Source organism: Artemia sp. Qi Xiang Cuo, chromosome 3, assembly GCF_049724085.1.
Source record: "Artemia sp. Qi Xiang Cuo chromosome 3, ASM4972408v1, whole genome shotgun sequence".
Lineage (NCBI taxonomy): Eukaryota > Metazoa > Arthropoda > Branchiopoda > Anostraca > Artemiidae > Artemia > Artemia sp. Qi Xiang Cuo.
In genome coordinates this window covers 9,508,788-9,535,873 of record NC_142796.1, presented here as the reverse complement: position 1 = coordinate 9,535,873, position 27,086 = coordinate 9,508,788, and the positions used below count along the sequence as shown (strand labels likewise).

At 34.6% G+C, this 27,086-nt stretch overlaps 1 protein-coding gene across 1 annotated transcript; it reads right to left on the bottom strand.

Moving 5' to 3' along the window:
• Positions 1 to 10: 10 nt before the first annotated feature.
• Positions 11 to 26,294, bottom strand: LOC148953738 (uncharacterized). Its single transcript, XM_089108464.1, has 5 exons — positions 25,519 to 26,294; positions 13,731 to 13,907; positions 5,927 to 6,009; positions 2,628 to 2,680; positions 11 to 433 (listed from the first exon to the last, which is right to left on the bottom strand). The coding sequence occupies exons 1-5, from the start codon at positions 25,639 to 25,641 to the stop codon at positions 294 to 296; spliced, it is 576 nt and encodes a 191-aa protein (XP_088964590.1). The 5' UTR covers positions 25,642 to 26,294; the 3' UTR covers positions 11 to 293.
• Between the last annotated feature and the right edge of the window lie 792 nt (positions 26,295 to 27,086).

Below are 27,086 nucleotides of genomic sequence, written 5' to 3'. Positions count from 1 at the left end.
TAACTATTGTTTAGTTTCCACACCCAGACTGTGGCAGCGAAGGCTAGTCATGCTCTCGTTATATTTAAGAAATTTTCAGTAGTCACTCACCTGCAGCTGTTTCAACACTCTATAAAGGTTTAATTCGACCTAAGCTAAAGTTTGACAGGTGCATTGCCAACCCAATTAATGAATCTTACCAAGAAACTCTAGAATCAGTTCAGATGGGTAAAAATAAATGTAACTTTAAATGGTAAACAACTATACAATGAAGAAAGGCATAGATTACAAAAAATAGAAGGAATACTAATTACTTAGAAGGCCTTACTTCCGTACTCTTCCTGCCTCTTCAAATCCTTATGCCTGTCCTCAATTTCTTCTTGTGCTCCTTTAAAAAGAGGATTGGTAACTGCAAGAAGGGTCTCCATTTGACCCTTAAAATACGGCCATGCATCTATATAATCAGAGTACTTTAATTACTGAAGCAACTATATAATCAGAAGCAACAGTAACAATATATTATATTAATTGTTGGGGTTCCAACCCCTGTTTCTTTTCCTTTCAGATTCGTTTTCTTAATTACATTTTCTTATAGTATAATTTCAAAAGACAGGTTAAATTCCGTTACTAAGCGATAGTGGTTTTGCAATATGTAAACTTTGAACTAAGTTCTATTTTCGTACTTCCTGGTTTGGGAGTCATTGAAAGATAAATCTAAGAGGTAAAATTGGGTTTGAATGGGGATGTAGTTGATTGGCTGCGCCAAGTGACGGTCCACCCCTACGGACAGTGCTGTAAAGATTATTATTATTTTTTAGTCTGCGTTTTGACCCCATTCGGGGATATATATATATTTTTGTGGTACTATTGTGACCTTTTGGAAGAATACAAGTAAGGTATTTTCTACAAACTGTGTACTAACTACCGTAACACAGGCAGGGTAGGAATAGAGCTACGAGGTACCGTCATTGTTATATTGACAGGGAGGGTTGTTACCTCCACGGAGAGAGTTAAGAGATTTTATAGCCGTAACCCAAGGCGGGTACATTTGGCTTTAGAAAGTTGCTATTTGACCACTCGATCGCGTTATCATACCCTGGGACAGGGTATACTGTAAATAGGGTAGTACCAAACCCGATATTTACAGAACCGGTGTGGTAGACACAGGCATAGCATTATAATTTGGGGTCGGGCTTTCCCCTGCAATAAGTGGTGACACCCGTATATTACCACGCCAGTGGTGTTGTGGCCTACCGGTATAACACTGGTAACTAAAAACCACGAACATTGGTGCCAGCGGTAGCTAGCACTACGAACATTGGTGGCAACACTCTTAACCGTTGGGGTAAGAGCGGGAATCCCACTAACATTTGGGCCGACAAGGGGTTCTCCCCTTCGAGTAAGTGGCATAGCAACCTTTTTGCGCCATTTTTGCATCAATAAGTGGCGATACCCGCACCTTACACTCCAATATTAATATACAAAAATTATCAAATTATGATATATTATTCATCATGATCTTCGCTTCAAAGCCTAAATCAAAGTTCCATGTGCGGCCGAGTTTAAATATTATGGTATCAATGAGGAAAACAGGAGAAGAAACAGTAACAATAAGAAAAAGTGCGGAATAGACCTGAGACAAAAAGAAAGATATAAGACTAAACTTTACAAGGGTCTGCAAGAGGGCTGGTTCACTAGCTCCATGAATTGTAACTTTTTTGACTGCTGTGGTAAAACACAAAGACTGCCATTACTTGAAAATAAACTATTTAAAAGAAAGAGCGATTGAACGAGAAAAATTATTCAGGAATAACATTTTCCGAAAAGATAGGTCTAATATTATTGAATAGCTAAAACATCAAACTATGCATTAATGTGTTTTTTATTAAATTATTCAAGATTAAACGCTTCAAATTATTAGTTAATTAACTTAGCGCCAAGAACATCTTTTTAGAAAGACCAATTATACCACTTGTTATATTTATCGCTTAAGTGTTTTAATTTTGTTCATATATCAATAGAATCCTTATTTTCTTGTTATTCCAAAAACATTACATTAAAAGGTTAAATACTATTTTCAAGTCATAATTATACTATTTACATCATAAGTTAAAAGGCATTATATTACAGTTATATTACTTAAATACTATTTTACTATAATAAAATAGAAGTTGTTAATCTTTTCGCGAGAGCGGTTTTGTCTCAACATACAAAATTATTGTGCGTAAATAATTACTACAAACTACTCAACAAATTACTACAAAAAATATATATAATCGGTAGGCTTCGGTACAGTTTTAATTTTGTGTAGTTCCTCCTTATTTTTATAGGAAAACTCTGCTCCCCTCCCCCCTCCTTGGTGTTGATGCAGCTTTTACATACATTGATAAGAGTCTGCCAAGAGTAAAAACCATAAAAGATCTGATTAAGTCCCCCCTCCCCTCCCCTTAACAAAACTTAGTTCTTTCTTACATCTATATAAATGAGTCGAGAAGAAAAAATTATTACATTTAATCATCAATCAAAAAAAGCATTTATGCATATTAAATAATAGTCTAAGAAAAAAAAATTAAAAAAGCTTATCTCAAGCTACTTGTCCTACTCAAAGGTTAAGCTTATTGCAAATTACAAGACGTTTATTTTCTTACCTTGTGATTCGGGTGATTCGGGTGAAGCTTCATAAATAATCTCGACCAATCGGCTTAAAAAGAAAAATATTTAGTCAAAACAGCTATGCTAAGTATAAAAAATGTATCATAAATTCTTGGCTCTAAAATAGCATACTATCCGGTAGATCGATTCTATTCATATAACAGAGTGGCTGGAAATATATATATATATATATATATATATATATATATATATATATATATATATATATATATATATATATATATATATATATATTATATATATATATATATATATATATATATATATATATATATATATATATATATATATATATATATATATATATATATATATATATATATATATATATATATATATATATATATATATATATATAATACCAAGATACGGCAAGTTTTAACAAGCTTGTCGCACAAAACAATTTTTAAAAAGTCTATGACAATGTCAATGACATAACAAAAACATACAGTAACTGAAAAACATTGGAAAAACAATATTACTGAAACATACAATAACATACCAACCTAACTGAAACATATCTGTTAATAATTGAAACCTACGAAAAAGTAAGCTTACAAAACTGTCACACTGTCGCAAATCAGGTAATACAAAAGTAAAAATAATCTCAAAATGGACTGTGATAGGACCCAGTATAGAAATATCTAGAGGCTAAAATATTTTCGAATGACTGGACTAAGGCACTTGCAAGTATTTCTGATGGAAGTGAATTTCAAGTCTTCCACACTTGACTATTCAAAGAGTGCTGGCCTAAAATTTTCTGTGAACATGTTGGGTAAATTTTGTGTTGGTGATGACAGGTACTACTGTATCCTGTAAAAGTGAAAAAGTGAGTTGGGGTGATATTATCAATATTCCTAAGAATGCGAAATGTGTTTATTACGTCGGCTCTATTACGTCTGAACTGGAGAGTAGGCAACTGTAGTCTCTGCATTTTCTGGTGGTAATGTAGATGACTCAGGTATGGTATGAGTTTGGTGGCCCTACGTTGCGCTCTCTCAACCCTCTCTCTATCTCTCTTATTAAGGATATACCATACTGATGAGCAATACTCAAGTACTGGACGTACAGTGGATACATAAAGTGAGATCAGTGAATAAAGATTACACTTAGAAAAAGTACGCCTTAGACGTAATAATTGGTAATTAGCCTTATGGATGATATCTGATACATGTTTATTAAATTTGAGACTTGAATCAAAACAAATCCCAAGGTCACAAACATATTCTACACTTGAAATTAATTTACCAACAACAAAGTAATGGTAATGTTGAGGGAGTCTACACAAATAGTGCACAGCGTTGCACTTGGTTTCATTAATGAACATAGAGTTTGCAGTACACCACTGGCCCGGAGCAACCAAATCCTCTTGAAGTAAAGAAATCTCATGTTCACTCATGACTGACCTGTAGATTTTTACATCATCTGCAAACATTTTTAAGGTCAAATTCCTAACAACGCCTGGCAAATCATTGATAAAAAGGCAGAAGAGTACTGGCCTAAGACAACTGCCTTGTGGAATTCCACTTATGACAGACATAGGTGATGACAAAGCATCACCTACTGCAACCTCTTGGGTTCTATTTGTAGGATAATCTGTTATCCATGCTTTAGTTTGTGGGCCTATACCATATAGTTGACATTTGTTTATCAGAAGTGGAATGGAAATTTTCTCGAATGCTTCGGAAAAGTCAATTTAAATACAATCAAACAAAATACCATTATCAGCCATCAATTGAAAATCACAAATCACCTCAAGAAGTTGCGCGTTACAAGATCGTCGTTTACGGAAACCATGCTGAGCAGAATGCCATAAGTTGTTTTCCTCAAAATGGGCTTGGATTCTTCCCATCACAATTTTCTCCATTATACGGGAAAAGATTGATGTATTTGATATTGGTCTGTAATTGTTGAAATGGGACTTTGAACCATTCTTGTACAATGGCCTAATGACAGTTCTTTTCCAAGCTGAAGGACATTTACCAGATGAGAGACAAAGATTAAAGAGATATGTGAGTGGTCCAGAAAGCACTGATGCAAGTTCACGTAACATCACATTGGAAAATCCATCAATATCTGGTGCCTTTCCTGGATCAAGATTTCGGAGTGTCAGATAAACCTGTTGGGGATATATGTATGTATATATATATATATATATATATATATATATATATATATATATATATATATATATATATATATATATATATATATATATATATATATATATATATATATATATATATATATATATATATATATATATATATATATATATATATATATATATATATATATATATATATATAAAAGGTTGTTTGTAAACAAAAAAGTTTCCGCTCGCCTTTTTCAAGCTTCAATGTGGCAACAACATTTAGAGCATTTACGGAGCAAAAAAAAATCTTTGTAAGTGAATAACAAATAAAACAAAATCGTAGAAAATGCCATTTTTCAGGTATGGATAGACCAAAGATGGAGCCAGGGGGCAATCAACTTTTCATTCACAAAATCATTTTCTAAGTACAATAATTGCATCACAAAGCAACGTCTGACTTTTTGCAACGTCTGATCGGGACAACTTTTGCAACGTCTGATAAAATAATAATAAATACAACTACTACTACGACTGACACGCCAGCAAAATACAAGCTTAGCTGATTTATTTAAATTAAATTCACAATTTCAAGAATTTGCCAGGTTCTACCTAAAAATTGATAGAGGCCTAGAATTGGGGATAATGAGAAGGACACATGTTCAGAAAACAATTCTTACTTCCTAATATACAGAACAACTGTAGTTAACATATTTTGCATGTACCACCGCTTTTTATCTACTTCAAGATATTGTGCCTTTAAATATGAAAAAGTTACATAATTGTTTCTTAAATAGAACGCCAGTTACAATATACTATATTCAATATTACAATATTCTAGATGGCGGCATACGGAGGTATTTTTCACTAGAAATTGAGATCTCGGGTTTTCTTATTAATTTATAACTCATATGACTGTTTATCTTCATACTAACAAATTTAAAGTATCAAACTTTATTTTTAGAGTCCTTGCTACTTTAATAGATCAAATTGTACTCTAAAGCTGTTTAGATCTCGGTCGAGTTTGCCTGAGCTTATCGAGTCACACCCCTGGTCCCGTTGGAAACCAAATAACCAACTAACCAAGTAAACCAACTAAACTAAATGACACTTGGACTCGAACCCTTGTCCTCACGGTACCCATTTAGAGCTGTTAAGTAAACAAACAAAATTAGAACTCACCCGTCCTCACCCGTCCTCACTCGTCCAATGCGTTGTTTTGCATGGTTCATCACTTCAGGTGGTAATAAAACATTTGTTGAAACCTAAAAAACATAAATAAAAAAAGAGAAACGGACTCTGTCAAAGGACACGGCTCGATAATTAAAGCCGTGTATAATGTGGATCCAAACATGTTTTCTCAGCCACTACTTTTTCAGCCCAACAGCAACAATGACCCTAATAAATGGAATTAAAAAATTGGCCAATGTTATTGTGTCTCTTTTGGTTGTTTCAAAAATATTAAGTTTTTAGGCAGTTTAACAGTTTTGTCATTCATGCCGCTTCAAACAGTAGAATTAAGCAAAACTAATAACTTAAATTTTATAACGCTTTTCATCCCTAAAAATTTAAACATTAGCAATCTACTGATTCCATAAGACAACTACAACTTCAAATGAAAGCTACCACCTTCTTCAGTTGTCTGGTGTCACCTTTTTAGCTTACTTTTGCTGATTCCCTAACCATATTTCTTTTTTCTTAAAAGTTGGTGCCCGTAACAACAGCAACTGGTGTCATCTTTTTAGCTTACTACTGCTGATTTGCTACCCACGATTCTTCATTTTTGAGTACAGACACTACATAACTGCACATGGAGGTCTGTTTCATAAAAAAAACCTGAATTTCCGATTTTTCCTAATTTTTTTTTAGATTTATATGGTTGCGTAAGTTTCCACTTAACAGATTCAATTAATCAAATTTCAAATTCAATGTCCTAGGTATTTTAAGGATATTGCAGAGACATACTCTTATAGTATTTTTAAAGGTGAATTAGACTCTTGTTCCCTAAAACCTCTAAAAGCAGTGTCAAACAAAGAAATAAATATTTTACTTCCTAAAATGTCATGACTCGAAACTTTTCACTCTTTTTATTGGCTCAATAAAACTAACAAAAGAAACAATCAGGTCTAAAAAAAAAGGGAGAGTTTCGAGCTTCGGGGCGGTCTTTTATATCGGCGTACCAAAAGCAAGGAGGGTTCTACTCATTTTCAACTGATGGTACTGGAGGACTACCGTAGTCGATAATCTTGCAATCCCGCAAAAAGGCGGAGTTATCTACCTCTCCAGAATTGCATTTCCTTGTCTGTCTGGCAGCCGTGCTATTAGTCACACGGATTCTAAAAGTTAAACCATCAAGCCCTTGCCCGTATTCCTGAAAAAGGTTATCGAAGGAAAAGTAAAGACCAATCCGTTCCAAGACTTCAAGGATAGTCAGCAGAAAGAACACCAAACTCGCCCGTTTTTTTTAAAACTCGCCCGTTTTTAGTTGTTGTTTTTTTTTGTAACCAGTGGCGTTCTGTAACCATGGAGAAGGGCTGAATCTCCCATCCCCTGTAAAAAGCTTCTCCTCTAACTATCGCTAATCATGCCCCCCCCCCCACTCAAAATGATGGAGATTCCCCCTGACTAGGGAATCCTAAAATTAGATGACTTTTAAAATTAAATTTTTAAATTTAATAAAATTATTTAATTAAATATATAATTTTATAAAAAATCAAATTTTTTTATAACAAATATTTTTTAGAAGATATTAGACTAAGTTTGTACAAAAAAAAAAAATATCTAATCCACGTAGTAGGTAAAAAAAACAATTTAAAAATAATAAAAAAAAACATAATAATTTTTCAGAGAGGATATTAGAATAAAATTGCAAAAAAAAAATGATAAAAACAAAAATGAGAAAAAAAAAAAATATAAAAAAAAAAAAAACAAAAAAAACAACTTTTTTACAATTCGTTGCGTTGTGACAAATGGCCCAAAAAAAAGCTAAAAAGACTAGGGGAAAATACACAATTTCAAAAACATAAAAACGCAGAGGGGAGCAGAGTAAAATAGTCAAAAAATATGTTAAGACAACTAGTAGAAAAAACTGACAATTAAAAAAACACAATACACGCAAAAACATAAATTTTTTAGAGAAGAGAGTAGAGTAAAATGTTAAAAAGAACAGATAAAACGACTAGAAGAAAAATGGCAAAAAAATGTCGGCAATGTTTCAAAAGGCACAAGTTTAAATATACTAAACCCATTAAAAATGAAAACCCCTCTAAAATTTTTCTGACGGACCCCTTACTTAAAAATAGAGACCTATAGATTCAATTGATGTGATTTTGATTCCCATCGGATAGACAGCTCTGATCCGTCAGAAGAGTTTTCTGAGGGGTTTGGGAGGGACCAGGTCAAAAACAAAGTATTACATATTAAATCAGTTTCCCATGTTACAAATTGAAGACTTATAACCTGTAAATACACCAACTGTATTTTTATACTTTATAATTATAATTACAGAGAGATGAACGCAAAAAGGAAAAAAAGAAAAAGAGGAAAAAATGAAGATTGAAAAAGAAAAAAACCAATAAGATCAGACTGTGTTTTATAATAGCTTTTAATTTATCATACTTTTTTGGAACTAAATTGGGTCACGTGAAATTAATAAATGGTCACTTGTTGGCCAAGAGTTCTCGGAGTATTTCTAGGTTATATTACAGAAATGACAAGCGCACAATTTTGTGTCAAATTGAATCTGTCAACATAAATATTTGTTTTTAGTTTGTAATGAACTGATCAAGGCTTCAAAAGAGAAACAGTTGAGAGTTAAAGGACCTGTCAGAATACCACCTAAGACCCTTCGTATTACTACCAGAAAGACCCCTTGTGGTGAAGGTTCAAAAAGCCTTTTAAGCTTCCTTCAAGGGAATGTAGCAGCGTGTCCCCAGGTGGCACTAGGGAAACGTCCTACAGATCTGTAGGGTACCTCCATAGGAGGCACGGACCAAGGGGGGACCTTGTCCCTGGGGGGGAATGTACCTTAAAAATTGTACACAAAACTTTAAAGATCGCGAGGGGTCATCAGGATTTTAGAAATGCCCAAATGCAAAAATGCAAAAACTGCTTCTGTGAGCAGATACTTACTGCTCATATTACCCTTTGGTAAGAGAGACAATGGATTCTTTATTATATGCCTCTACACCAACCGATCCATCAAGTGATTCAGCCATTAAACTAGATAACTGATTTAAAAAAAAATTGACAACAAAAACTGATGATTTGTCAATTCATATGTCAGTAAAGTAAATCTTGCACAGAAATCTGACTTTCTGACAGTGGCTTTATATTTTTCCGCTTTTATTTTATATTTTTATAAATATTAAAGTGATACGAAAATAGGAAACTTAATATTAGCTGGAGAAATTGTCATAATAAAGAGTTGGGGTTAATGAAAAACAGGTTACAATTATCAAAAAAAATCCTAGCTATGGCATCAAAGGACTCATGGTATTGAATGTAAAGGTAACAATAAATTCCTTTTATTTTATATAAAAGCTCCATGTCTTTAACCTAAAAGCCGGGGCGTAATTTGCTATGGGACAGGGGGGCAACTGCCCCTAGACGCCAGTTTACGCCCTAGTAATTATTTAATAGCCGATGAACACGCGAGAAGAACCGCATATAGAATGTCAAAGAGCCTAATGAAAAACAAGTTTCCTCAGCATAGTGAGGTATTGCTCACTCTGTGAAAGATATTTAAACTTTGGTTTTCTGGGGCTAAAGGGGCAAAAAAAGGTACCTATGTTAGGTTAGGTTACGTATTTAATATATGCTAAGAGACAGGGGTCCTTGTTTTGACCCCCCCGCCTTTAGAAAAAATATCGTACCTATCCGTAAAAACATGGCGAATGCACCGATGTGCCAACTGCAGTTTTGTCCCTGAAACCGGTTTAAAGTACGAAGTTCCAGTATAACAAGGTTCCAGAAACAAAGCTCTCTCGGAGCCCTATAGCCCATTTGGCATTCAAAACAAGTAACTTTTGAAGTATTCAATTACTGTACCTGAAGTTGAGGAAAGTTTGTAATAATTCTAGATTTCTTAAGGGACCATTAAGCATTCTTAAATGAAAGTAAATATCAGGCTGCGAAACAGGTTTTTTAGATTCATGTGGCTAAATAGGGAAAAAAGGAAACTTGGTATAAACTTGCAAGAAAAACAATATAACTAAGCAATTCGATGCTTAAACAAAATGAGGATGACGTCATATTTAATTGTATATGCCACAAATAAAAAGATCCCACAAGCAAAGTTTCAATGAGTTTTCAAATTTTTCAATGAAGAAACGTATTATAGCGAGCGAAAATACGTTTCAGTCAAAATATCAGAACTCTCGAAAAGTCTTCTGTATAACTTTGTTCATACTTCCCTACAATAATTTGAGGTTTAAGAAGTTATACAGAAGATTATACCATTTTCCATGTTTAAAGGAAACATAATATTTTTAATTAATTTCATTTTTATGTTCCTGGCCTCCCCTAGGCCATTCAGCGTGTCCCCAGGTGGCAATAGGGAAACGTCCTACAGATATGTAGAGTACCTCCATAGGAGGCACGGACCAAGGGGGGACCTTGTCCCGGGGGGGGGAATGGACCTTGAAAATCGTATACAAAACTTAAAAGAGCGCGAGGGGTCATCAGGATTTTAGAAATGCCCAAATGCAAATCATACAAATTGAACAGTAAGAAGAAAAATATGTAGTCACAATTAAAAAAGTCGCACTTAAAAGGCTTTAGTCGTCCTCGGCCTCATCCAAATTTAAAGTATCCACTAGTGTCGAATTCTGACTGAAGGGATCTACCAATTTGTTCTATGAGGGTTATTCAGAAAGTAGGGAACGTTTGGTAATAAAACAAAAACTAGGTACAGGAAGAATATTTTATTATATCCATCTGAAAGTGTGACTAAAATGCTACTTTTCTACATAGTCCCCAAAAAATTAAGGCACTTATCGTAGCGGTGAACAAGCTTCGAAATTCCTTCGTCATAGAAAGCCGCCGCCTTTAATATTAGCCATCAGTGACGCCCGCCCGGCGCTCGTCGTCGTCATCAAACCGCTGTTCCACAAGCCTTATTTTAAACTGCGGTAAAAAGTGAACACCACTCGGTGGTAAGTCGTGACGGGAGGGTGGATGTGAGAAAATCTCCCATTTGAATGAGACAGTAAGTTCTGCAGTTCGATTTGATGTGTGAGGTCGGGCATTGTGATGATAAACAAAATTTTTGATGATAACTTTCCTTGGCGCTTGTTTTGCACTGCTCTTCTAAGCTTGCGCACTGTTTTGCAGTACCGATCAGAGTTATTTGTCGCACCACGCTCGAGAAAGTCAATAAGCAGCATATCTTGCCTATCCCAAAAAACAGTAGCCATAATCTTCCTCGCTGACAAGGTTTGCAAAATTGTATTTGGTTTTTTGGGGGAATTTGTGTGCCCCCAATCCATGGACTGCAATTTTGTCTCACAATTGACGTGCTTCACCCACGTCTCGTCACCCGTTACGATTCGATCCAGTAAAGAATCACCATGTGTGGTATGTGTGGTAGGCGTCAAGAAATGTTAAGGCTGCTCCCATTCGCTGACCTTTATGGATGTCTGTAAGCATTTTTGGCACCCATCTTGCACAAAATTGATATGGTAGCCAAGTTTGTGAGTCGCAATTTAAAACAATAAAGTCTTTGAAACTTATGGGACGCAAAGCGAAAGCTCCGTTATTGTGAAGCGACGGTTTTCACGAATCTTCCCATCAACTTTGGCGAGAAGATCGTCTGTCACAATGCTTGGGCGTCCACTTTTCTCTTCATCATGTACGTTGGTTCGGCCATTTTTAAACCGGATACACCATTTTCGCACTGAACTTTCATTCATTATGTCGTTGCCATACGCTTCGCACAGTTGTCGATGAATTTCTATCTGTTTTTCGTTAACAAAAACAGTATTACGGACCACATTTCAAAACTGGCGGGATTTGAAATTGCAGCGCAAATTTTCAATTGAAATATTGGGCAAACGGAAAGCATGAATATGTTCTCGATCTCATGGCTTGATGCCGATTGAAGCTACAAAAACGTGCACACCAAAACATATGTGATCGCCGCGCGCCTAACGGCCTCAGACGGAAACGTTCCCTACTTTCTGAATAGCCCTCGTATATGGGCTTTACACCTTGATGAGATGCGTCGCAAGGTTTCGTTTGTTTTTATTTTGCAATCGCTAGTAATGGGATGATGCCTGGATTTTTCCCGATTCCGATTCTAAACATGATCCCACCTTAATGTGTTAGTTTTATTATGACCCCGGATTCCAAAAATAATTATCAGCAAAAAAAAAAAAAAACATAATCATGTGGTAGGAAGTTATAGCCCTTTTCATTAGTTATATTGCTAGAAGACCACTTACAAATTACTATTCAATTTAAAGGACTGTGCCACTTTTTACAGTAAATTCACTTACTTATTGTACCGAAAGAGTCGTGTGTCTTTGCCTTGTCACTGCTTTACACTGTTTGGGAGTGAGAGTGGTCAATAAGTGTAACTATGTTTGTACCTCACAAAGCTATATGTTCTGCTCAGAGAGACCCGTCAACTGATTCAATGGATTTATAATTTGTATTCCAATAAGGGCTCTCTAAAACAAAGAACCATACAAACAAGACTCGCTTTTGCAAGCATGGGGTTACACAGTGGGGGTTGATGCAATTTATTTTTTATATTTTCGGGCTTTCAAGTGCATATGACGCATTTGGTTTTAGAAGGCTTAGGGGGCGTTAGCACTACCCTTTTTTGCGGTAATTCTGTCTGTTTTGGTTTGATATAATAATTTGTTGTGATTTCTGTTCACTTTGGGTCTCATTTGGTCATTGATTGCGATTTCTGTTCGTTTTAAGCTTGAATTATTTTACTCTTTTTCTGCTCATCTTTGGTTAAATTCAACTTTTCTTTGAAAAAGCTTCTTTTCTTGGCAGAAAAGCGAGTACTTGCTAGATCTTAAAGGCTATTTAATCGAGAGAATGCTGCACCTGGATATGCAAGTCGAAGGAGGATTTTTATCGTGACTGCCCTTTTGAGTTAGTATACTAGATAATTGAATTTGCTAAATTCTTTAGTTTCCTTTACTCCAAGTTTTAAGAGCAGCAGTGACCAAAGTGATAACGCCGTTTGACAATGCCTTGGTCACACTCACATTGATCTGCAGGCCTGTTTGGGATCCTTTTGAAGGTAGCTTCTCAACGTTCTGAGCATATCTTCTGTGAAATGAGTACCAAGAGCTATTCCATTGACAAAGTCGCAGTTATAAAGCTGCTTCTGAGGGTTTAATTGTACCCCACCACAGAGGTTGCGAAATCTCAAAACAAAGCCTATGATTATGGCAAGTAAGGTGCACACTATTGCCCTTTCCATATTGCTCCAGAATAGACTAAATCAAAAACCTTCAGAAAATCTATGAAAACTAAGGTAATCTGTAGCTGCTATTCATTTGATTCTTCAAACAGTATCTGAAGGATGAAACTAAAGTCGCAAAATGATTGGTTTGGGTAGAAAACCTTGTGCTTCATCTCTTAGCATAGAAATTACTTGTCTTTGAATTCTATTTAATGTTATTTGCCAGAGAACCTTATTTCTAATCGTCTGGAGTGTTATTCCTCTCCAGTTATCGCGTACTGATTTCTTTCCTTTCTTGGAAACTTTGAATATCACGCCCTTTTCCCATTCAGCTGGAATAGCCTCAGTACTCCTTAGCCTATGTGCAGAGTGTTTGAAGGTGAAAAAGTCGTGGTTGAGAAAATTACAAAAATAAAAGATACACATGACTCGGAAGTTGCAAATTGATTTTCTGTCTTTCTATTTACCGTATTTAGAGTCTCTATGAAATACAAATTTTACCAATCCTGAAAGGTTTGTATGTTTAAACCATATACACCTAAAAGTATCTTTTAAACTTACTTGATAAGCTGGTCCACTACAGGTTGGAGGTGGAGGATTTTGAACAAGAGCTGCAACTTGTTGAGTAGCATCCGGGGCGGGAGCAGCATCCGGGGCGGGAGCAGCATCCGGGGCGGGAGCAGCTAACGGAGTATCTGGATCTGGACATAGAGCTTGTGGAGGAAGGTACAGAACAGGCTAAGGGATAAAATGAATTAGTCTATATCTTGTTTCTCCTATATGATCAGCTAAAAACTGCTTCTGTAAGCAGATATTTACTGCTCATATTGCCCTTTGATAAGAGAGACAATGGATTCTTTATTATATGCTTCTACACCAACCAATCCATCAAGAGATCCAGCCTTTAAACTAGATAACTGATTTTAAAAAAAAATTGACAACAAAAACTGATGATTTGTAAATTCATCTGTCATTAAAGTAACTCTTGCACAGAGATATGACTTTCTGACAGTGGATTTATCTTTTTAAGCTTTTATTTTATATTTTTATACATAGTCCAGTTATGCTAAAATAGGAAAATTAATATTATCTTGAGAAATTTTCATAATACAGAGTTGTGGTTAATGAAAAACAGGTTATAATTGTCAAAAAAAAATCCTAGCTATGGCTTCAAAGGACTCATGGTACTGAATGTAAAGGTAACAATAAAGTCCTTTTATTTTATATAAAAGCTCCATCCAAATTATGAAGCACAAATCCACTCCTGATGGAAAGGTACCCGTCAAAATTTTTTGTGAAAATTTGATGATTGTTTTACCTTAGCTTTTTGCTTTTCAGTCTTTTTAATTGGTTATTGTTTTTGAAAATGCAACTTCTATTATTTAGGAAGGATTATACGCCATATCAAGGTCTTTCTCCTAAATTAAAGACATAAATTTACAAATTTTTACAAAATTTGACACAGACATAGATTTACAAGTCAAGATTGAGGAGAGGTACATAGCTCTAAACACTGTCCTCGTGCCAAATTTGAACAGTCGACCTATTTCTCAAGGTTTCAATTTTATAACACGAAGATTGTCAAAGGTCGCCAAAGGACAATGTCCTTCAGAGTGGGAAGGGCTGACACCTTCCCATTGATCATCCTTTAAAAGGATCATCAAAAGGATCACCTAAAAATGACCCCGGCGCAGGCCTTAACTGGTATGTTTGCTTTTTGGTCAACAACCCTAAACGCTGGGGCGTACTGGGCGCGGGGACAGGGGGGGGGGCACCTGCCCTTAGACGCCAGTTTACACCCTCTTAATTATTTAATATCCGATTAAAACGCGAGAAGAACCGCCTATAAAATGTCAATGATCCTAATGAAAAACAAGTGTCCTCAGCATAGTGAGGTATTGCTCACTCTGTGAAAGATATTTAAACTTTGGTTTTCTGGGGCTAAAGGGTCAAAAAAAGGGACCTAGGTTAGGTTACGTATTTAATATATGCTAAGAGACAGGGGTCCTTGTTTTGACTCCCCCCGCCTTTAAAAAATATAGTGGTAAAGCTTTCTAATTTAGTTAATTATTAATTTAGTAAAAATATATATGACGCAAATATAAAGTTTTGAAATACCACTTTTTATTAAGATAAGGAACATATCCTGCTAAGTTCTGTTTAACGGGAAATTGAGAAATTACCACTTCCTAGCGATTACGTGGGAAGGTGTGGTTGATAAAAATGTATGAAAGCTACATTTTATCGGAAGGGGGAATCTTACACTAACTTTATGCCGGACTGACCTCTGGTCCGTTGTTTTGAGAAATACTTTGGGACTTTGTTTTATCATTGTAAGTGTCTAAATATCTATTTATATATTATTATTGTTTTTGAGACTTGTGGTCTACTTGGGACAGCCAGTCCCAGTAGACAGAATATATCCGATTATATTATATGGTAAATGAATAAAAGCATTGTATTTTAGACAACCTTTCTACGATCTACTTTTAGCTTCTCGAACATACCCAGTCGGTACGCCTCATTAGTTCGGTCATAGCCTAAGGCACGCTACCAAAGTTTAATTACCTTAGGGCCAGAGTTTATCTCCCCTATAAAGTGAGAATAAAGTCATCTACAAATAACACTTCAAATACCAGACACGTCAAATACCACCCACATCCCATAAAATAACACTGCACAACAGTCATTTATGAAGTTCTTAGAAAAATAAGGAAAGAAGTGAAGATAAAGGCTCTGCACCTGCAACATGTGTTAACCAGGATTAGTCTGCATATTATGGAGTAAGAATTATTTTCTTAATGTTTCCTTATTTCCAGCTGGACTCTTTGGCTTAAATTATTGGTTGGACGGTTGGATATTTTAAATATTTTTATTATACCCTGTCAAATTCGCAATATAGTGGTATCCCATTAAATCTGTAACCTAACCTAACCTCGGTACCTTCCCCCCCCCACAAAAAAAAAACTGCAAAAAACAACACTTCAAATATCTTAAAACCACCCTAGACAATGAATTTCTCTGCAGGGGTGTATTTAACCCTCTAGTAAAAACTGATTTTGTTTTTCATCGCGTCTCTCCCGTTTGACTGTAGCGTCTCTTGTTGGACTTCTTTCGAGAGGGCCATATAAAGGGATTGTACCGATGATACTTCAGGCATAATCCTTAGAAACAGAAACTAGACCTTGATGCAAATTATAAATAATCTCGATTTTTTTCTTGGGCGGGCAGTTTGATGAGAGCATGTGCTTAAGGGATGAACAGATGCAGCATATCATTACAGCGAATTCAGAGCCTATGTGCTCAAACTTTAGGCTGGATTTATTCTTAAGAAAAACCTGCGTTTTAATAACAAATATTTTTAATTTTGCAAATCATGGACACCAAAGAAAGAACAAATGATTCAGCATAAAGCACTTAAAGCGATATAACGAGTTTTACCATCTGGAATATCTTTTTATTTATAAACATCAACAGAATCATATCTAAGATATTGTCTTTTTAACTTTATATATATATATATATATATATATATATATATATATATATATATATATATATATATATATATATATATATATATATATATATATATATATATATATATATATATATATATATATATATATATATATATATATATATATATATATATATATATATATATATATATATATATATATATATATATATATATATATATATATATATATATATATATATATAGAATATATGAGAATATATATATATAATCACGTTAAACCTCACCGAATTTAATAGATTGGGATGGAGGAGGAGCATGCGTAGCGGTGTAGCCTCAAGCGGCTTGGTGCTGAAGTGAGTTGTTAGTAGAAGTAATAGAATTTATAAGAAACAAAGGCATGAGAATTTCTCAGTACTTCTATTCGTCATCCAACAAAACTTCACAATCTTTTAAAAAAGAGAAACTCAATTCTCTTTTTGTTAATACCTCAAGTCCTAGCAAGTTTTAGGATATTCGCTTTGAAATTATGGTATTCAGTCTCCAATAAAATGCTTTTTATGATTCCAACATCCGTATCACCTCTGTTCACTCAGTAGGTATTTCAGTTTGTTTTGGAACATATAGGCTCATAAGTGAATCTGTAGCTCATAAGTATATATAGCTCCTAAGTCTGTGCTCATAAGTATATATATATATATATATATATATATATATATATATATATATATATATATATATATATATATATATATATATATATATATATATATATATATAAATAATTAAAAAAAATTAAAGGTTGCAAAAATTAGACACCCCCCCCCACCGCATTAGAAATATGGAGATAATTAATTTGATCATAAAGTGCAATCAGCATAAAAACTTTTTAAGTTTATTGAAAAAGAAAATATAATATATAATTATATTCTTTAAAAAAAAAGATATATTTTACTGAAAAATCAGAAAATAATTGAAAAAAACCCTTATGCTCCATTGAAATATCGAAGCAAAAAAAAAGATAAGGGTTCAAGTTGTAAATATAGCCAGACGAAACTAACAGGAAAATAAACTTAATCGAAAGAAATGCACATAATAGGCTTAAGAACTTGAAGTTGAAACCTAAGACAAGACAACTAAAAGTGGGGAAGTTAAAGTGAAAATAGTCATTGTCACTTGTATGTCGAAAACTGAATTACCTTGTGCCATGAAGGCCAGGTATTTTCGGCAGAAGGGCCACTTTTTCTGAAAAAAGAATAGCCCAAGAAAAAAATTTTAGCCACAAATTATTAAAATTAATTATTTTGTGTTCAGGTTCATAGTAGTCTTTTTAGCTGTAGCTGATGACAAGAAAACTTAGAAACGTTATAGGAGCTACCAGAAGGCAGCCCTGGTAAGCGAACCTTCAGAGTACAGGCAAAGTCAATTGATAATGGCATTACAGGTATAAGGTGAACAACAAAATTTTTTTAGCTTATCAGATATAAGCTGTAAAAAAAAAGCCTTAAACCAAAAAGACATTAAAGCTGAAAAAAAGAGAGATTACAGACAAAAACGTTATAAAACTGTCTAAAGTACCTAAAAATTCGAAAAGAATTGAAAAGCTTAAAAGTCTGAATAGACAAACAGGCTTATAAGATAATGACAGTTAATAACACAAATGGGTTCGAAATAGAACCAAAGTTTTAAAACAAAATGTATATAGCCGTATATGAGAAAAGTTATATAGTTGTAACAAATGTAATTGAGAAAATATCTACTGTTATAAATACTAGTCTATACCGTGTTTTGTTTTAAAAAATACTTTAAGTTTTAAACCAATAGTATAATAACATATCTAGTTTTGCGACTTAAATACTTGTGTAAGTTATTACACAATGCTTATTTATATCTACGCTGTTTTAATTTACTTTAAATTTTAACTAGTGATGTAATGTTATATGTAAATGTTTGACCTCGAGTCAAAGTATTAATAATTTTTTTTTAATTGTAAAATAATCTGTTTAGTATTAAGTTTGAAAGAATAATCCAGCAAGGAACATAATGTTTCGATTTAAGCGTGTTTCGATTATTTTTGGAGTGATTAAAAAAAAGTGGAGAAAGTAATTAAAGTAATTAACTTTCAAATGCATTGATATACACAAAAATTGAGTGTTTCATTCTACTATATATGTAAAAATATATGCTTTATATGTATACTAATGTGGATATTTATTTTAGATACAGCATTAGCTATTTTTTTTGGAAATCAAATTTTTAGTATCATTTTTTCGGATCCATTTTTCCTTCAATCATATTTTTACACATTTTTTGGAAGTAACAAATTTTGAAGACACTTCAAATATATCCTGATACTACCATCTCATGCTCGATCAACTGATATTTTGGAAACTATAGCAGTAATACAGACTTTACTACAAGTTCGTCGGAAAGTGAGATAAAAACAGAACTTAGTTTAGGCCTAGATAATGTGCTACATAGCGAACTGGCTTATGTTATTGAAATATGTGAAAATGCTTTGTGCTGAAAAAAAAAATATATGTGAAAATTTAAAAGTAAATAATGTTGTATATAATTTACCCAAGGCATTTATAAAACAAAAAAATAAACGGTATATTAACCAATTCACAAAGATAAATTAAATTATTGATAGGATTTAAATTTAAACTAAAAAAAATACATAAAACATTTCTAATACAAATCTAATTTACGCAAAACCACTAATATTATGTTTAAGCCGCATGGGATCAAGTAAAACAGAAGATGCATATGAAGAAGGTAAAAGAGTAATTGTCAGTCCAAGAGACAGAGAAAAAGAGAAACAAGGATGAATTTCAAATTGAAATCCTTCGACAGAAAAGAACATGGCCTATATTGGACAAGAAACATGACCCTAAGGATACCCATTGAGGGTATATGCACAAAATGACCCAAAGATGGCAGCATAATAGCTTTAGACGAAATTAAGTTGTTTTAAAAGTAAAATATTGAGAATTGGGACAATTCTTCTTTAAATGGGGAGTATTGTGGTAAAGCTTTCTAATTTAGTTAATTATTAATTTAGTAAAAACATATATGATGCAAATATAAAGTTTTGAAATACCACTTTTTTATTAAGATAAAGAACATATCCTGCTAAGTTCTGTTTAACAAGAAATTGAGAAATTACCACTTCCTAGCGATTACGTGGGAAGGTGTGGTTGATAAAAATGTATGAAAGCTACATTTTATCGGAAGGGGGAATCTTATACTAACTTTATGCCGGACTGACCTCTGGTCCGTTGTTTTAGAAATATTTTGAAACTTTGTCTTATCATTGTAAGTGTCTAAGTATCTATTTATATATTATTGTTGTTTTATTGAGACTTGTGGTCTACTTGGGACAGCCAGTCCCAGTAGACAGAATATATCCGATTATATTATATGTTAAATGAATAATAGTATTGTATTTTAGACAATCTCTCTACGATCTAATTTAGCCTCTCGAATATACCCAGTCGGTACACCTCATTAGTTCGGTCATCGCCTAAGGCACGCTACCAAAGTTTAATTACCTTAAGGACAGAGTTTATCTCCCCTATAAAGGGAGAATAAAGGCATTTACGACTACAACCCCCAAATACCACAAATAACACTTCACAACAACATGGCGAATGCACCGATGTGCCAACTGCAGCTTTGTCCCTGAAACCGGTTTAAAGTACGAAGTTCCAGTATAACAAGGTTCCAGAAACAAAGCTCTCTCGGAGCCCTATAGCCCATTTGGCATTCAAAACATGTAACTTTTGAAGTATTTAATTACTGTACCTGAAGTTGAGGAAAGTTTGTAATAATTATAAATTTCCTAAGGGACCATGAAGCATTCTTAAATGAAAGTATATATCAGGTTGCGAAACAGGTTTTTTAGATTCATGTGGCTAAATAGAAAAAAAAGGAAACTTGGTATAAACTTGCAAGAAAAACAATATAACTAAGCAATTCGATGCTTAAACAAAATGAGGATGACGTCATATTTAATTGTATATGCCACAAATAAAAAGATCCCACAAGCAAAGTTTCAATGAGTTTTCAAATTTTTCAATGGAGAAATGTATTATAGCGAGCGAAAATACGTTTCAGTCAAAATATCAGAACTCTTGAAAAGTCTTCTGTATAACTTTGTTCATACTTCCCTACAATAATTTGAGGTTTAAGAAGTTATACAGAAGATTATATCATTTTCCATGCTTAAATCCAACACAATATTTTTAACTAAGCCCATTTTTAAGTTCCTGGCCTCGCCTAGGCCACTCAACGCGTCTCCGTATGTTAATAAGCAACCGCCCTACAGATATTTACGGAATCACTACAAGAGGCTCAGACCAAGGGGGGACCTTGTCTCTGGGGCCATAATAGGAACTGGGGCACCCTCATCCGAGGTCATGAATACAGGCGGAGGAGGAAGAAGGCCCCTCAAATGTAAACTTAAAAGGGCCCACTGGTTTGTCCACAAGTCCCATGAGTTGCAAACCTTCTCCCAGTAATGGGTTAAATTGCATGGTGATGCAGAACACCATCGCGAGATGATCCTCTATAGGAGGACAACTGCGGCAGGGCGTAAGATCCAGATCTATGGACAACGGCTTTTGCAAAGGGCTGCCTCGACCTTTTCGGGGTACCTGCAAGACTGGGGACCTTGCGATCAACTCTATTCCCACTTGAAGAGTGGCGCCCCTCGACGAAATTATAGCCTAGTAAACGACAAAGATTCGCACGGGATTCCGACTAATAAACAATTTTTCTGGGCTTTGTATGTTTTGATGGGCGTCTTTGGGCTGAAAAACCTCTTCCTAGCAAATTTATCTATTATGGGCTGCCTCTCTGTAGTAGAATAATATGTGTAGGCATGAGTATATAATGAGTCGGAGGTACTAGGGTTGCGATTTTCTGTGCAGGTTTTTAACTCTTTCTGACAGAATACCATTATCAGGTGCTGACAACCGCGTCTCGATATACATGAGGTCAGGAGTCCACACAGTCTTCAGTGAAGGAGATCCAATGGATTTTTTGGTGCTGAGTCCTCAGGTGGCTTTACCATTTTGGTGTACATCTGGAAAGGTTTATGATTCCTATCGTGCTAGTGTATCCGGGATCGTTGCTTTTCCTGAAGCGAAAATAATTTCAATGATTTAAAGAACATGAAAATTGGAGCTTGGAATGTTACGACATTAAAAAATGACTATCGTATCGACATTTTGACAGACGTATTCAGACGATTCGAATTGCACTTATTAGGAATTTCAGAACCTCATATCCCAGGAGTAGGAAGCATGAAATTAGGTGATATAGAATTTGTTTACTCAGGCAGGAAGGATGGGGTACATAAACAGGGAGTAGGGCTCATGATGAATAAGGAAGCTGCTAAGTCTTGTTTAGACTGGGAAGGTATTAATAATAGAATACTACTCGCTCATTTTATGACTAGAAACTTCAGGGTATCAGTTATAGCAGTATACGCCCCTGTAGAACCGACTGACAGAGATACTAGTGACTCAGATGAATTTTACTTACAGTTAAAGGAGCAAATATACAGGGTCCCAGATAGAGATATGATGTTATTACTGGGAAATTTTAACGCCCAGGATGGTAGACATAGGGATAGATGGTATCCCAGCCTAAGTAAATTTGGTGTAGGAAAGGAAAACAGTAATGGATACAGACTTTTGCAATTTTGTAGGTATAACAATCAAGTTATAACCAATACGGTGTTTTGTCATAAAATGGCTCATAAGTTGCCTTACCATATTAACTTTGCCTTACCATATTAACTTTGCCTTACATGGCCTTACCATATTAACTTTGCTGTCTTACCATCACGTGATGGTAAGACAGCAAACTTTATTGATTATATTATAGTAAACCAAAGACTGGCAGGATCAATACAAGATACTAGGGTATATAGGAGTGCTGTTATTGATGTTAAAAGTAAAGATCACCATCTTGTAGCATCAAGGGTTAATTTATAGCTGAAATATCGGAAGGGTAACTACCTCCGGGAAGTTATGATGTTGGTAGACTCCAGGATGAGAATTTGAGAGAAACTTTCCAGGAACAGTTGAAAACTAAACTTGAGAGTTTAAAATTTGATAATGTGCAAGATGGTTGGAATAATTTCAGAAAAATAATTTGTAAAGTTGCTGAAAGTGTATTAGGGAAGAAAGCTAGAACTGCAGCTAAGAATATTAGTGAATAAGCTTTATGTTTAATAGAAAGGAGAAAGGACTTGTACAAGAATTATCTGAGTGATAGATCGTATGAAAACAAAAGAAATATAAAGAAAGTGGAGAAAGCATTAAAATATGAACTAAGGAGGTGTGAAGAGGAGGCCATGGATAAAACTGCCGAGGATCTGGAAGATGCAGCTAGACGGCATAATAGTAAAATATTGTACTGGCACGTTAACAAATTGAGAGGGAGTAGTCAATCCGGACTTGACCCGGTTAAAGATAGGAATGGGGTCGCAATTAGCGATAAGAAAAAAACAAAAGAGAGATGGGCCAAACATTTTGAGAATTTGCTTAACCAAGATAGAGTTGCAGGAAAAAATATAGAGGAAAATGAAAAAGTTTGTGATACCTTGGATGCGAAGGAAGATTTGTTTTATGAGGAGGAATTAGCAACAGTACTAAAAGGATTAAAGAATAATAAGGCTCCAGGTGCTGAGAAGGTGGTAAATGAGTTTCTTAAACATGGTGGCTCTGAGGTTAGAAATAACTTACTGAAGATTATGAATATGATTTTTGAAAAAGGGGAAGTACCTAACGATTTTAGGAAAACCTTAACGAAGCCACTTTATAAGAAAGGTGATAAAAGTGAGTGTGGTAACTATCGAGGCATTAGTCTGGTCTCTGTAGGTAGTAAATTACTTAGTAATATGATACTTTTTAGACTGAAAGATGCCGTAGACAAAGTTTTAAGAGAAGAACAGTGCGGGTTTAGAAAAGGTAGAGGATGTGTCAACCAACTTTTCACTCTTAGGCTAATAATGGAGAAGTGCCTGAGTTTTCAAACACATTTGGTCCTCAGTTTTATAGATTATGAGCAAGCGTTCGATTCTGTTGATAGAAGAGCTTTAGTAAAGGTTTTATCCTTGTATGGTATACCAGACAAATACATTAAAGTCATTAATGCTATGTAGGAAAATAACACTGCTGCGGTTAAGGTAGGAAATGAGGTTAGCAGCTGGTTTTGTAATAAATCAGGAGTTAAGCAGGGTTGTGTTCTATCCCCCTTTGTATGGATTATTTTGATGGACTTTGTTTTAAGGAGCACAGGAAAGGCAATGGGAGACCCCGGAATCAAATGGGGAGGAAAAAGTCTCCTGGACTTGGATTATGCTGATGATTTAAGCATCCTATATGAAAGTGTGTTTTAGAGGTTTTGCGAGTTCAGGGTGCTAGAATTGGTTTGAAAATTAATGTTAGGAAGACTAAGTCACTAAGGCTAGGAATAAATGAAGACGAAAAGGTGACGTTGGGTAATGAAAAGACTGATCAGGTGGGTAGCTTCACTTACCTTGATAGTATTATTAGTAGAGATGGTGGGAGCAGTGAAGATGTTAAATATAGAATAGCCAAGGCTCATGGTGTTTTTTTACAGTTGAAAAAAGTCTGGAAGAATAGGAAGATAAGTCTGCAAACCAAGATTAGAATAGTAGAAGCTACAGTGATGACAGTGGTCAAATATGGCTCTGAAGCATGGACGCTCTGAAAAGCGGATGAAGATTTGCTAGATGTTTTCCAGAGTAATTGCTTAAGGATTGTTCTGGGTACCCGGCTGACTGACCATATTTCAAACAATAGGTTATACGAAAAATGTGGTTCAATATCACTCTCTAGTGCTATAGTGAAAGAAAGGTTGAGGTGGCTAGGGCATATTGCGGATGAAGGATGGCAGATTGTTCTTTTTGGCCAACCATTAGGGCTAAACGGAAAGCAAGTCATCCCCGTCTGGGGTGGGAGGACGTCATAAAGAAAGATTTAAAGGAAATGGGAACTTTGTGGGCGGGTGTAAAAAGGGAGGCTTTGAATAGATTGGGGTGGAGGAGGAGCGTGTGTAGCTGTGTTGGCCTCAAGCGGCTTGGTGCTGCGGTGAGTTGTTAGTAGTAGTAGCTACATATTATAGAACAACCTGAATCTAGTTTGCCACGGTGTTCCTCAAATACTTCTTAGAATCAGGACAGGGTGTTTACTATTCCCCTCATTGTAGAGGTTTGAAAATAAAAGCTGGTTCTGTAGATAAACGCCATAGATAAATGCCTATACGTGATATTTCTACAAAAATATCTGAGAAGCCCCCTTCCTTCACATACCAACTTTTCCCCCTGGCCAAATGTCATACACAGAAAAATTTCCTTGTTAAAAAAAAGACAAAAAACAAAATAAACGATTCTTGATGGATGTATTTCTGATCTATCGACTCTTTGACGAGTGGTGGTCTATGGCTTAACAATACTAGAGTACACCTCAGTTTCTTGCTATGTTTCGTTTGCCTTGTGAAAAAATACCTTGTTCTATTTATTTCATTATATAAAGTGATTAATTTTGTAAAAAGAAACATAAAGAAACACGACTCAAAGCATATATAATACTTACCCATGGAAGTTAACCCCCTCTCGAACATTCATTTGAAGTACTTCCTCCTGTGATGTTTAAAAGTTAGCTAAAAGTGCACTATTCGTGTTTCAATACCTCAAAAAATCCTCTTAACTCTACCCACCCCTCCCCGAGGCTATATACATATATTATATATAGGACAATTCTTTGGCTCTATTGCAATGTAGAGTAGGTGCTCTAACAGTTTCAAACCCTTGAAAAATATATGCCTTACCTCTGCGTGAATAATTCCATCATTGCTCCTCAAATTTGTATTTCTCTTTCTGAAATAGTACAATCCCAATCCCAATGAAAATAAGCTTAATCCCGGGAAAATATAATTTCTCATGTTTGCCATTAGGAATAGCGCAATTAAAGACCTAAAAATAGAGACAAATGTGAGTTTGTGAAAGAATACTCGTCCTGATTAAAGTGGATAAATACAACTTAATTTTCAATAGTTTTAAGGAGAAGTTTTCAACGCACACCAAGACATATTGTCCCTGTCATAGGCAGTGCATTAGCGCTGCCTAAGTAAACGATGTTAACAATGAACGATGTTAGCACAGTGTATTTTTTGTTTATTTAGACCAGGGCATTTTGTGTTGACAAAGCTGTTGCAGAAACTTCAAAAAGGGCTTATTTGATTGGAATATGGAGGGGCTAGTGCCCTTGTTAATAGTCAAAAGTGATTGGAGGGCAACTAACCCCCTTCCCATGCCATCAATTTCCCCAAAAACATTCAATCAAAATTTTGAGATGGCTATTTTGTTTAACGTAGTTGGAAGGTCCGAAAATTATGTATTTGAGGATGACAACTCCCTACAGCCCTCAGGGCAAGGGTTGTAAGTTATGCCCTGGAGGTAAATAAGTTTTTTTTTATATAGAAAGCGTTTTTGTAGAAACTTCAAAAAGGCTTCAATCGACTGGAAATCGAGAGGACTAGTGCCCTTTTTAATAGTCAAAAGTGATTAGAGGGCAACTAACTCCCCACCCATGCCCACCATTTTCCCAAACACTTCCAATAAAAATATATTATCATTTTATAGACCAGATCAATAGATTGGTCTAAAAACGTTAGATAGTTTTTTCCGAAAAGAATATGGAGCCGTTTTCGAGAAAAAATTAATACATACTATATATATATATATATATATATATATATATATATATATATATATATATATATATATATATATATATATATATATATATATATATATATATATATATATATATATATATATATATATATATATATATATATATATATATATATATATATATATATATATATATATATATATATATATATATATATATATATATATATATATATATATATATATATATATATATATATATATATATATATATATATATATATATATCCATTTTGATGTTGTGTCTTGAAAGAAGATTGGCTAGCTGAACGTGATTGTCCCTGTTATGATTCTTCCCACAAAATACCAACCATCTAGCAACAAGTATATAATAAGATGCCCTTTTTTCTTTCTTTTTCTGACTCAATATATTTCATTAGCTTCTCCTTTATAATCTTGAAAACGATTTATCTCTCTCTATAAAACGAATAAGACCACCTACAGAAGCTATGCAACCATGTGATTGGACGTGAGTGGCAAGCATATCAGCCTCCCTACAGCCCTCAGGGCAAGGGTTGTAAGTTATGCCCTGGAGGTAAATAAGTTTTTTTTATATAGAAAGCGTTTTTGTAGAAACTTCAAAAAGGCTTCAATCGACTGGAAATCGAGAGGACTAGTGCCCTTTTTAATAGTCAAAAGT